This window comes from Plectropomus leopardus, chromosome 17 (genome assembly GCF_026936395.1).
Source record: "Plectropomus leopardus strain MGB_pleo_1.0 chromosome 17, ASM2693639v1, whole genome shotgun sequence".
In the NCBI taxonomy this organism is placed as follows: domain Eukaryota; kingdom Metazoa; phylum Chordata; class Actinopteri; order Perciformes; family Serranidae; genus Plectropomus; species Plectropomus leopardus.
In genome coordinates this window covers 13,222,676-13,235,688 of record NC_142192.1, presented here as the reverse complement: position 1 = coordinate 13,235,688, position 13,013 = coordinate 13,222,676, and the positions used below count along the sequence as shown (strand labels likewise).

The window sequence follows — 13,013 nt, the reverse complement described above, 5'->3', positions numbered from 1 at the left end:
AACTTTTATCCAATTGATTCATTTTCTCACTCCCTACACAGTCAGCAGCGGGCACTGTGAAAAGGTGTCCTCCACTGATATGAAAAGGATGAGTCACAGATATTTGGAGTCTTATGCCAAGGCTTGACATTCTTGGGAACTTGCAATTCGACACATCACAGCATACACACCGTTAGTTCTCACAGAAGAAAACCTAAACAATCACCGTAATCCACTCTATCTTTATTGAAATAACTAAAATCATTTGGAAATTTAAGGCAGGAGAAGCTTTGGCAGAGCATGCCGTGTGATTGTGCTTCAACACAGGCTGATTTAAAATAAAAGGCACTTGAGAAATATGTGGTCCACACTAAACATCAGTCAGTTCATCCACGGAAGCTGATAATATTTTTGGTAGAAGCTGATCAGTGAGCAGTGTGGATAACCAAAATAACCTGCACTGACACTGAAATGCAGTATAAAAAGGCACTTGTCAGGCAGCGAGGAAATGCTTCCTGATTCTACACAAAGCAAAGCGATTAAAGCATCAGAGCTGAGTTGATCAACCAGAAAAGTAAAAATAAAAACAGCAAGAGGAAATATGTCACAGACCTGAAACACAACAACCAGGATAGAACATCCTGATAACATGAGCTCAACACTGTTTCACTCTACTGATCAGTCTGAAGTCGCTGCCACTGCCTGCGGGGAGCAAATGAAGAAACGTTCATGATGGTAAATGAAACGTCGTCCCACATTGACGCATGTTAGAGTTATGTTACATCAACAGCTGCAGAAAATGAATTTGCCATTACGTCACAGCAACAGCTGCATTACACACAACAAAATTCCATGACTTTTCCAAAATTTCAATGATTTCTACAAATTCCATGACTTTTCCAGGCTCATAAAATGTGACTGTAATAATCCACGACTTTTCCAGGTTTTCCATGTCCTGAGAATCCTGAATATTAGTAGAGCAACTGCAGCAATAAGTGAAGTTATAGTTTCTTAGAGGAAGAGACATTCTTCCAAATGGATTTGGCAAAATCTTGATTTATCAACTGGCTCCGTTGGCAATGAAGAGGATGTTCCCCGGTACAAATACGTTGTTCATTGTTGTTTCACCACTGATGGCATTAATGGCGGACCAGATATGAAGAGCTGTAAAGCTGAGATCACGGCTATGCAGATCCATGTTCACAATGCTTCGGACAAACAACAAGGATGCTGCAAGGTGAGATTCAGCAGTCCACGAAAATGTAATGGGGATTGTTGAGCTACACGTCACATGCAAATGGTACATATCAGTAAATTGTATTTTTCAGATCTACTATTACTGTCTAATGCAACAACGTATTTGTGTAGTAGAGGTAAGTGCTAACATCAGGATTGGCTGAGGGAGTTTTTCAGGGGCGGCAGCGAGACCAGACCGATACAGAGCGCGAAACAGGATGTTGAGCTCACGTGATCAGGATGGTCTAATCAGGCTCTAAACACAATACAAAATGAATCATATTTGTGTTAAATGTCTGCATATGTTTAGTAAGCTGATCTTATCAAACACTCCAGGTGTCTGCCATGAGCCATCACTTCACTGCATAATTAATTCATGAATTTGTTTATAAACTACAACCACATCTCATCCACACGTGAATTGTTCCCATGACAACCACAGTAAGAAAGAATACAAAAGTGAGGGAAAGTGATAAAAGGAATATAAAAGGATTGCATTAATTATCTTTAGTAGATATCATTCAATATGTAACATAAACTTTACATCTATATCATATAATCTATGAGTGAGCGAAAAATGTTTTGACATCAACACTTTGTGTCTTCCCACTGAGTACATAAAAAAATACTGTGTATGGAAGAGGCTGCGTGCTTGTGTGTGTGTCCTCCCTGTCTATTATCCTTCGCCCTAATATACTAAAGCAGATAAAAGCAGACATTTGGTCGACAGCAGAGGGCACATGACTCTAACAGACACCAAGATAAGGACAGAGATGAGGCGCTTACGCACAGACTCAGCAGAGAGACGTGCATCACGTCACACAACACTCTCACATCAATTACAGTGCTGTGTCATCCAAAGAGAGCAATGGCAAATGGGCACACAATCAGGCACACTCAAACTTTCTTGCTCAACCTTTGGATTTTTGCACCTCTGATTAGAACAATTTTGGATAAATAACAATAAATGGTTCAAGGAATGTGATTTGTGATAGTTCACTTGTGTGTACTATGTTTGAAAAATATGACACACAGAACGTGAATCTCTGCTTCACTGCTACTTAAGAATGTGATCTGAATGTAAATATAAAGATGTTGAAGGCTGAGGGAAGATACCGAGATGGTAGTGAAGGCGAAAAGGGGTGACGATCAGTCGGACCACTCGTCATCATCAAACTCTGAGGAGTCATCCTCGCTGTCGCTGCACTCCACAGCGATACGACGGGAGAGGATGGCAGCCACATCATTGCCAAAGTGATCCCTCTTCTCCTGCTCCCGCTGTGCTTCCACCTTACGCAGGTTGAAACCTAAAAAGGAAGTTAGTGAGGACAGTTACAGTGAGCATATGTGCCTGCAAACAGTCGACTAGTTATCTCTTTTATTTTTCCAACTTTTTATCTTATATATAGACATAAGCCAATTTGAGGAAAACTAGCCTCCAGAAAGCTGTAATTTAAGAGAAAGATATGTTTAATACCTAACCAGTAGTGGAAGATGTAATCAGTTCCCTATATTCAGGTTAAAGTGGTACTAGCAATTAAAACACATTGTGTATAAATAGCACAAGTACAAGTGGAAATAGTGCACAGAGCAAAAAGAGATCATTATGATAAGTGGCAAAATGTACTCAAGGGACCCTGTGGAGTTTTTGGCATCTAATAGAACTATGGAGTTAAGTTTTATGTTGTGTTTATATTTTATGAACTCCAGAACATGCAGCCATGTTGCTGAAAGTTTCAGGCTATTGCACTTATCAACAGCTGGCAGCAGTAACGTGCAAAGAAACACACAATGCACCTGAAAAGATAAGGAAGAAGATGTAAACCGTGTAAAATTTAAAATACAGTGGGGACCGCTTACACTGATCACATCTGAGATCAAATTGGTCACCACAAGAGGATGGTTATTATGAACGTGTTTTCTTTTTGTTTTTTGCTTTCTCTTTATTTCTTAGCAAAAATGTGTATATTTATTACATGAATAAAGAGCAATGGAACAGAGAGCTTCCCTATTTACTGAATTTTATTGACCGTTTTAAAATACAGTACAGCTGTTTTCATTTCAAGGGCAATTCGTGACCGGGCCATTTAGATTCACCTGACAATGTGGAGGCTTCAACCACAGGTGCTTTTCCTGCGCGCATTCATTTTGTATCGCCATCTCTGGCAGTCATGACTGTTTCTCATTGTTTGAATAGACAGGGTTGCCTCGGGAACACCAAGTTTTGAAGCTGCATCTCATTTTTGGCAGTTTGTTATTAGTGTCCAGGAGACCATGTTTTTCATTTTTCCTGTCCTGACTTTAATGTGCATGTAGCACCAGCTGTCCCAATCGTTTTGATCTATATAAGCGGTTGATCACTGTAACCGTGATCACTGTAATGGGTTTCCACTGTATTTTGAAGAATCTGCTTTGCAAATGTTTTTTTGTGAAAGGAAAAGGAAAAAAGTTTGTTGGGCCTCAGAGATACACACAATGTGTTTATGTCACAAACACCACAGAGGGAACTTAAAGGCATTAAAAAAAAGAGGTACTCATAATGCAGTATGGCCCCCATCAATTTTATATGAATCATTATATTATTGGATAAGCATTACCCGAGCCTTAATGTGTGAGAAGTTAACAATGTTGACAGTTGAAGTCAAGCCGATTTTAGCAATTTCATAAATTGCTAGGTACTGTATAAAACATATTTATATTTTATATGCTCATTAGGGCTTTAAAACCATAATCTGAAAGCTAGAGTATGTAGAAAATAAATAAATCCATTTGATACTGATCTGTTTCCTGCAGGGTCTTACCTTGTCGAATGGCCTGCAGCAGGTCACTGCGAGCATCGCCCTCAGGCTCTGGCTGAGGTTTGGGAGCAGAGCTGGGTGGCGCTCCACCGCCAGGGGGAGGAGGAGGAGCAGAGTGCTCGAAGGATGGGGGAGGAGGGCCAGGGGGAGGTGGAGGAGGAGGAGGTGGTGGTGGGCCGCCACCTGCAGGCATAGGTGGTGGAGGAGGAGGAGAAACAGTGGACATAGCAGGTGGAGGAGGGGGAGCAGGTGGGGAGGGGAAAGCGTTGGGAGAGGAGGAGAGTGGAGGAGGAGGAGGTGGGCTGTCGAAGCCAGGGGGAGGTGGAGGAACCCCGAAGCCAGAGGGTGGAGGAGGGAGGAGGTGCAGGGGGAGGGGCGAGGTTGGGGCGAGAGTTTGGAAGAGAAGAGGCCATGGGGGGAGCAGGAGGTGGGTGGTTTGGACTCAGCATGCTGACACGCTTCTGGGTTGGTGCTCCGTACTGTCCGTCATTATACCTGCAGGTGACAGAATGGAAGTTAGAGAGACAGACAGAGATAAGGACAGAAATTTGTTTTATTATGTTTGTGTCTCCTAACATGTCTGACTTTGACTATATGTCTTGTATCTGTGCACAGTTGGTCACTGAAGAAGTGTTTTTTATATTCCACTACTGAGAAGGGGGCGATGTCTTCACTAAAATGTACATAAAATGACACGTACCAGCAAGCTAGATTGTGAATGTCACTACAAAAGCCAAGCGCCGTCTAATATGTATATACAGGCGGAGAAACCTAATATCTCTTCGATGTTTCCTCTAATGCTAACAGCAGTCATCTTGATGCGCACTGCTCTCACGGTGTTGACTTAGGTGTAAGGTCAGACCCAGAATCTCCCAACTAAGGAAGAAGTGTAGATATATTTCCAGACCCTTTTTTTTTTTTTTAACTTTTTATCTGAGAAAACCATGTTAAACAAAATATTAAACCATACCAGACATACTCTAAAACATGTCTGGAGGGGAACTTTGAATGACAAGATGGACCATTTGTCTCCAGTCCACCATCAATTTCCTCACAGCTGCAATCTCAGCAGTCACGCTCATGAAAGAATCACTGGCTGAGAGTGAACAGAACATTTATGATCCACTTTGCCACGCTGAAGCCTATAATTTTGAGAGAATGTGTTAGGGGTTGCAGTGCGGCTTTTCAGTACACGTGTAGCTGTATGTTCATCACATGTTTGCAGGGGGCGGCTGCGCCTGTGGGATTATATGAAAGATGCTACTTACGCCATGTCTGGAGGTGGAGGAGGCAGGAAGTCATCGGTGCCAGGCGGAGAGAGTGGGGAGCCAGGATCATAAGCGTAGGAGCTGGTACTCTGCTCGAGGCCTTCAGATGTGAAACCATCTCCAGATCCAATACTGCCATTCAGACCCTCAGAAGAATTCCTTAAAATACATTATGAGACATCACGATCAGCCAAAAACAAATCATGGCATCTCTATTCTCTGAAATCTGGACATTCAGGTCACTTTGATAGCAAAACAGCATCTACAGACCTCATTAGCAGTTGTGGGTCATGTACTTCTTGCCCGTTTGTTCATGAGGACACAAATGCATTTACAGCAGCAGACGCAAACACTGATAATGAAACTTGTGGTGACTGATTTACAGTTTTTAAAATAGCACAAAGTACAGTCATGTACACAACAGTAAGATTTAGTCTTGTCCTTCAGTTAAAGAGAGAGAAAATCTGTTATTTTCCTCATTAAGCCTGTCTTGTGATTATGTTACAAACAAGTAAAGCAAATTAAAGAAGTATTTCATGGCTGGAAAGGTGGTTTTTTCATAAAACTGGGCTGTCTATGCGCAAGAAAGATGCAAATACTTTTGCGAATTGGAGCTACGTGACACAGAAAACAGAGGAAAAGGACAGTGGCATTGCCTCTTGCTCCAGAGGTAGAAAATCTTCAACTACCAGAATGCACTGTGCCACACAGGACCAATAAATGCTCCGTGCTGGTGGGTTAAGAAATGCAAGCTTGTCCATTTTGAGACAGGAAATAATATGGTGGCTGGCTCTAACAAGTGTTCTCAAATTACATTTAAAGAGTGAACTAATATAGGTTTCTGAAAACAGAAGAGACAACATAGTAATCTTGCTTCATATTCGATCAGCGTTTCTTAATTTTACTGTCTGATCTGAGTTTGGTCTGAGTTGAAGAGAGAGAGAGGGGCAGCTCTCTCTAAATTCGCTTGTAAATTCTTTGTGTACAGGAGGCAGGCATTAAAAAATGAGGTAAAATCTGTAGTTCCAGCAACAGCCCCAGAGCCAGCGTAATGTGTGATCGGGCAAATTTGAGCTGAGGGATCTGTGCATACTGCTGATATATTTATGATACAAAGCTGTTTGAAAGTATCCCTTTAAAAGGTGAATTGCTTTTAAAACAGTTCTTTTTTAATGTTTTTTTTTTGTATTGGTTTTTAATTGTTTCTTTATTCTTTCATTTTTCTATTCATTTAACAAAAACAACACACTGAAGAATAACAAACATCCAGTAAAAAAACACTACATTAAGGTCATGTGTGACTCAGACATTTGTTTACAGCTATTTGCCACTGACAGCCAGCTCTACACCCAACCCCCTGAGAACATTTTCGGACAGGACGTACCACCCACATCTCTGTGTACAGATTGGTTGATAAGACAGTGCTGTGTGGAATTTACCATGTGAAGTACTTTTACTGTGTAAGCTAGAGAGAGAAATGATGAAGTTAAGTTATTATGTTTTACTTTTAGCTAAAATGCATTCACAAGTCTCTTGGGCCTTGAATGACCAGAACCCCCAAAATGAGTCCTAAAACCCAGAAATCTGTTTGCACTGCAGTTCCCTCTTCTCAAATATATATATATATATATGTATATATATATTTTTTAATGGGTTTTTGGTTAGTAGCCTTGGATAAGGTCTGTGGTTAATACAACCTTAAGGGACCTTCACATTTTGTTCTATAACTTCAAATACAAATACATCAGTAAATATCCCTCCCCCAAACTTTGAAGCTTTTATGTGTTTTTAAAAAGAGTCGTTGACAAGTGGCTAAAGGAGACTACAGAACGTCATTAAGTTGACGTGTGCTGGCGGCTTTACAGCCTCGTAGCTGTGGTGACGCGAACGTAGTGTAGTTTGTTTATCACAAAGGCTTTTTACTTCTGTCTATTACATTTAGGCTTTAGGCCTGAAAGTTGTGTTCATTTGTGAAGATAATATCTTACTAACCAAAATGTTGAAATATTATAAACGTTTACCACAGAGCTTATTTCCAGCAACAATCCAAAATCCAAAAAATAAAAATCCCACAGACTTTTTGATGAGGGAACCAGAGCGATGTTGACAGAAAAACGTCATCCGTGGGGCATTTTATTATTTTCTAATATTGTCTCTGTGGAAAAAAAAGTAGACCTACACAGGTTTTCAGAGTCAACGCAACTGTTTTTTTATCTCTGTCTGACTACCATGGAGCAACATTTAAAATGGATGAAATGAGAGAATATTTGTAGCATTTGCTTAGGTTTTCGTAATTAAGGAAAAACATGCTAAGCCTGCCTGCATGGCGCTACTGTTATCATAACAGGACATTTTCAGATAAAAATAGTGGCACTCGTGTAGAGTATCAAATACATGACATCCTTGGAATTTAAGTTCACGTTACGTAGAAAGATGTTTCAGCATATTTCTCATGTTCCCACCCCTATATTTAATTATCATTTTACAGACATAACAGGCAGCACAGAGCCAGATTTTGGACCATCTTTTCCTCTCTGCCATGACTCCTTCTTGTTTTAAGGAGCATAGATGCATGAGTTTGACTTCATTGTTCTGCAAAATATAATTGTGAGAAAAATATGCCGGTTCTCAACCGGGACGCGTTCACGATTCCCATCCCTACTGCAGAGACTTCCACCTCACTTCACTTAATATCTCAACTTACATCATATCGTTCTTAGGCACCACAAACTCCTCCCCCATCTTACGGCGTTCCCACTCCTCCTTCCTGGTCTTGATCTTTCGGGGATTGAGCGTCCGCTGGTTCAGATGGTCTTTCTTCTCCTTCTACTCAGAGAGGAAACAGTGAAGAAGAGTCATGGAGGGTTGGATCCAATTGCATGAATGTCGTGCTACTTGTTCTGTGTGTATTGGCATGTTTATATGTCTCACTCTGTGCTTGCGTTTCTCCTTCATGATGTCCTTGGTGTCCTGCAGCATCTTCTCCTTCCACAGGTCAAAGAAGTAGGAGGGATCGGTGTAAAACTTCAGAGCCTCCTTCCCATCATCCCTGCAGACAACCATTTACAAACATCACAACTGCGTTTGGGTCTCAGTAACACTTTGATATCTTGTGTCCACAGACGCAAATAACATAAGTGTCTACAAACAGATCTTAATCTGTCATAAGTGTCAATATATTAACAAGCCCTGACACTTCCCCTATTAGCTCGAAAAAAGAAACAGGCCATTTTATTCTGTCACATAGCAGCTAACATGCGGATAAATTTTACCATATTCTGTAAAGATCGGGCATATCATTACCGCTTACACATTCATGATGAGGTTCGAAAGCATCAGAGACATGGGTTAAATAATGTATAGTCATGACAAAAACATGGCATTCGTGTGTGTGTTTCCATGCGTGCACATGTGCATGCACGTGTTCTGATTATTGCATGTATGTGCATTCCAGTGAATGAATATGGATGTGTATCTGCACATCTGCTGAGCCCTACCGGTATTGGCTGAGGTAGTTAAGTGGTGGGGGCGGATTACAGGTCACATAGGTGTCTTGTACAGGCACTGGCAGAGACGGCCTGGTGAACAGCTGCTGGTCCTGGGTGACACTGCTGCGGAAGGCCTTACGGGTAGTGATGGCCTGCAGAGAGACTAAGGGAGAACCCCACAAAACGTATGAAATAAAGAGAATAATATTGAATGTTTATTGCTCAAGGGGAAGAGGTTGTTTAATAGGAAAGTTGTGTCAGTCAGTGTAAAAAGCAGAACTGGAAATTTTACAATTTACATTATATTTAGCCATATACAGACAAATAAACTATTGTGATGGTAACATAAGTAGTCATAGTAACAGTGACAGGTAGGAGTACTTACCCTCCTCTTCTTTGGGGTCCAGCTGGGTGACTTTGACCTGCAGACGATCCACTCTTTCTCCAAGTGTATTTACTCTGGTGGCAAATGCACCTGCCTGAACGAACAGCTCCCCGAACACATCCTCTGCATATTTGCCTACACACACAATTAACGCATTTGTCTCACACACGCACAACAAAAGCATATTCACAACAACATTCAAATAAAACTTTGCATAAATGCGTGCAAATACACACAGGTCGTACACATTTGCCACATGTTCTTAACCACATACATCTTATCTTATCGACAACTATAATGACATCCAACCACACACACACCGCAGACACTCACTGAGGCTGCCGAGCTGGCGGATGATGTTGGCCAGGCTGATATTGGTGACACATTCCAGCTCACTGCGGATGTTGGAAGGGATGGTCTGGCGACACACGTGCCGCGGCTCTATATTCCTCGTAACCAGGGGCATGGTGGGGTGTTGTGGGTAGGGGGGCCCAACCCTGATGGGGAAGAGAAGGTGGGTTATTTGAGGCAAAGGCACACAAACATAAAGGGACTAAAAGACAGCACTAAGATATCATGTATTACTGGGCATGTGTGCAATTATTCAATTAGTCCAGTTGGTTAAACTAATAATTAAAATGATTATGCCTGTGTAAGTGCACTGCATTTCAGTGATCTTTTAAAGATGAGCTGGTTATTCAAAAAATGTGATTAATTATTAAAAAGGGCTCTCATAAACAATATTTGTGCAGACAGTGTTTAACCTTAAAGATTAAACTGATGGTTTTCTGGATGTTTTCTTGTTTTAGACAAGTTGACTAGTGTAAGTTTAAATTTTCATTTAAACATCAAGGAAATTAGTCATTTGGAACATCCCTATTAAATACAGCTGTGACACCAATAAGTCTAGTTCTGAAATATTTGAGAGTTGATGGAAAACAGCAGCACACAAAACTCTGAAAATCTTAAACAGTTTATTGAGGTACATGTTTATGGCGATGATACAAAAACAAACAGACCGCTGGTAATCACAGATAAATTCACTTATTTAATGTGGGCAAAATTAACAGAGGTGGACGCGTTTCAGCTAAAAAACCTTCATCAGGCTGTCAATGGCTTTGTAGCTGAAATGCTTCTTTTACACAAATTAAATAAGTAAGTTTTCTTCTGTGAGTGCCCGAGTCTGGTTTGTATTTAATATTTTAGAGTTCAAATAATCTACTGGCAAATGTCTTATCAAGAACTTTGTTGATAATGGACAGATCATTTTAAGTAATCTGCAGAACAAAAAATGACTGATCCATTTCTTATATGTGTGGATTTGTTGCTTTCCTTCTTTAATATCACTGGGAATTTAATCTTTTTGGCTTTAGGTCAAAATAATACATTTAAAGATGTCATCATGGGTTCTGGGAAATTACAAAGGCAATTTCTTCTGGTCTATGGCAATTTCTAGACTAGAAAATGAACCAAGAAGAGATCATTAACAGATAACTTCATAATGAAAATAACTGTAACTTCCATGCCTAAATAAGTCACATGCTCATGTGACCCAACCACGCATGTATAAATAAACCCTGAGCCAGACAGAAGTAAAGCAGAACCAAAACTGAAGTCCTGACATCTAGAAAACACACAGTATGCAGCCAGTTTATGAGAAACCGGACAATTCAAGATAAAAGTAGAAGGAACAATGTTAGAGGGGTGATTTCTGCACCAGTTCACAGTGGTGTAAATATTTCAAATTATATTGAACAAATCACAGTCAGAGTGTGACACTCCCCACACAAGGCAGTAACGCTACAGTGCCATATGGAATCTGTTCAGTGTGACTACTCCCATAGGTGCTCACAGACATGCAGTGCCTGCAGACTCTCCCTGATACCAGGACAGTGCAGACAGGCAGAATTTAGCTCGGTCTAAGTATACCCTGTAGTGCTTCCTATTCCCTATTCCGGCTGCCTAATTACAAGTTTTTCCTGTTATTGCTGGGGCTTCGGAGAATGATGGGATCATGATGCAAATGGCACTGCAATGGGGATTCAAGTGTCTGCTCTTTTGCTTGGGTTGATGGCACGTCGTCATGTTTTCAAACCGAGTACACTTTAAATTTCTTCATGAAAAGTGGAAGTATTTATCTAGCTGACGCACAGCACCATACTGTGTGGTTCGCGGTATGTTAGGCAGTTAACGTTCAGTCAGCCGTTCACTATCATATTAGCACACTGAAATGTTACATGTTTTACTCAAAAGTTTAATATATTAGACACACTTAAACTTTTTCCTCGATAGGCAACTATAAGGGAACAAGTAAGTCGGAAACGTTAAACTTTTACGCCCACAACATTAGCTAAAATGGGCTAAAATGTAACTTGGGATCTCGGCCTTGTCAGAGCAGGAAGTAACTTGTCGGCGCCTCTTATCTCGAAGAAACAGCCAAACAAAAGTATGTTTACATCCTTCGCTTTACGAAAACAACACCCACTAAACACACTTTACTTACCGTCAAAATTGGCAACTGTAGGGCTCTCTCTATATAGTCTGCTCGTTGTCTTGTCTCAAGATTTCCACAAGAAATGTTGAGCGGTACAGTATACGGACAGATCACTGAAGTCCCGGGATTTCGAACTTCTGATTGGTCGAGCCACTGACTTCCTCAAACCTGATTGGCTTCTGCGCCTGTCGTCTGATTCTACTGAGAACAGGATGTGGAAATTTTAACGTAAAAAGCGCAACTCCACCCTGACTAGTGGCAAACATCTGTCCGTAATTTGCGTAACGCTGGGTGGAGGCAGAGGCACATTCCTACGTGCGCTCCAGCGAGTTGGAACGCGTCCGAGGAATGACTGGCATTGGCTTTTATGCATTAGAGCTCACTACGGAGAGAAAAGCACTTATGAAGATAAATAACTGTCCTCTGAGCTTTGCTTGGTTAGTGTTAAGTGCATCCTTCACCTCAACCTCGCTTGTGCAAACTGGAAGTACACATACTTTATGATAGGAGAAGCACGCCAGTCTCCAGTAAAGGTTAAATCATTTACCCAAGTATAGGAACGTGTGGTAAATGGTCGCACTGAGATAATTTGCTTGTTTGAATGTTGCAATAAGAAAGCAATTATAGTTTTGTCTTGCAGTTAAGTCATGGATGGATTACTGAACAACCAAGCACAGGCCCAGGGGCCCAAAGTGACACAAATATCACTCAAAGAGACACATACTAAACAGAAACCAATTTAAAATTATCACATAAAACAACTACGAAGATGCAAAGATACAGAAAAGCAGCAACACTCACAATGACTACAGAAAGGGGCAAAACAATCAAACAAAATGACCCCAATGAGATGCAAATCAACTACAACAGACTCAAAATGACAACACAGAGACACAAAATCACTAAAAGACATAAAATGAACACAAAGATATACAAAAAGACCACAAAGAGACAACTACACAACTACACAACACAACTACAAAGAGATACTAAACATATACAAAAAGACACAAAGAGACTCTCAGCTGATGACAGAAAGGTGCAAAAGAATCGAAAAGAGACACAAAATTACCACAATGAGATGCAAAGCAGCTACAAAGAGAATAAAAATAACTATAATGAGAAGAATAATGTCCAAAAAGAGACATAAAATGTTCATAAAGACACAAAATGACTAGCTGTAAGGGTCCGAGGACAGAGGGATGCTGAATGCTGTAAAGCCCTCTGAGGCAAATTGTGATTTGTGATAACAGGCTTTATAAATAAAATGTAACTGATACTGAACTGACTACAAAGAGAGACAAAGCAACTACATAGAGTCACAATATTCTCACAAAGAGAGAGGGAAGCAAAACAACAACAAAA

General features: G+C 40.7%; 1 protein-coding gene across 1 annotated transcript; it reads right to left on the bottom strand.

The window, feature by feature from the left end:
• Positions 1-201: 201 nt before the first annotated feature.
• wasf2 (WASP family member 2) lies at positions 202-11,800 on the bottom strand. The gene is given in 10 exon segments (XM_042506827.2): positions 202-2,522; positions 4,017-4,369; positions 4,371-4,508; positions 5,282-5,440; positions 7,986-8,107; positions 8,213-8,330; positions 8,779-8,932; positions 9,155-9,289; positions 9,488-9,651; positions 11,658-11,800. Coding segments are annotated over 9 exon segments (1,470 nt in total). The 5' UTR covers positions 9,621-9,651; positions 11,658-11,800; the 3' UTR covers positions 202-2,364.
• Positions 11,801-13,013: the final 1,213 nt, after the last annotated feature.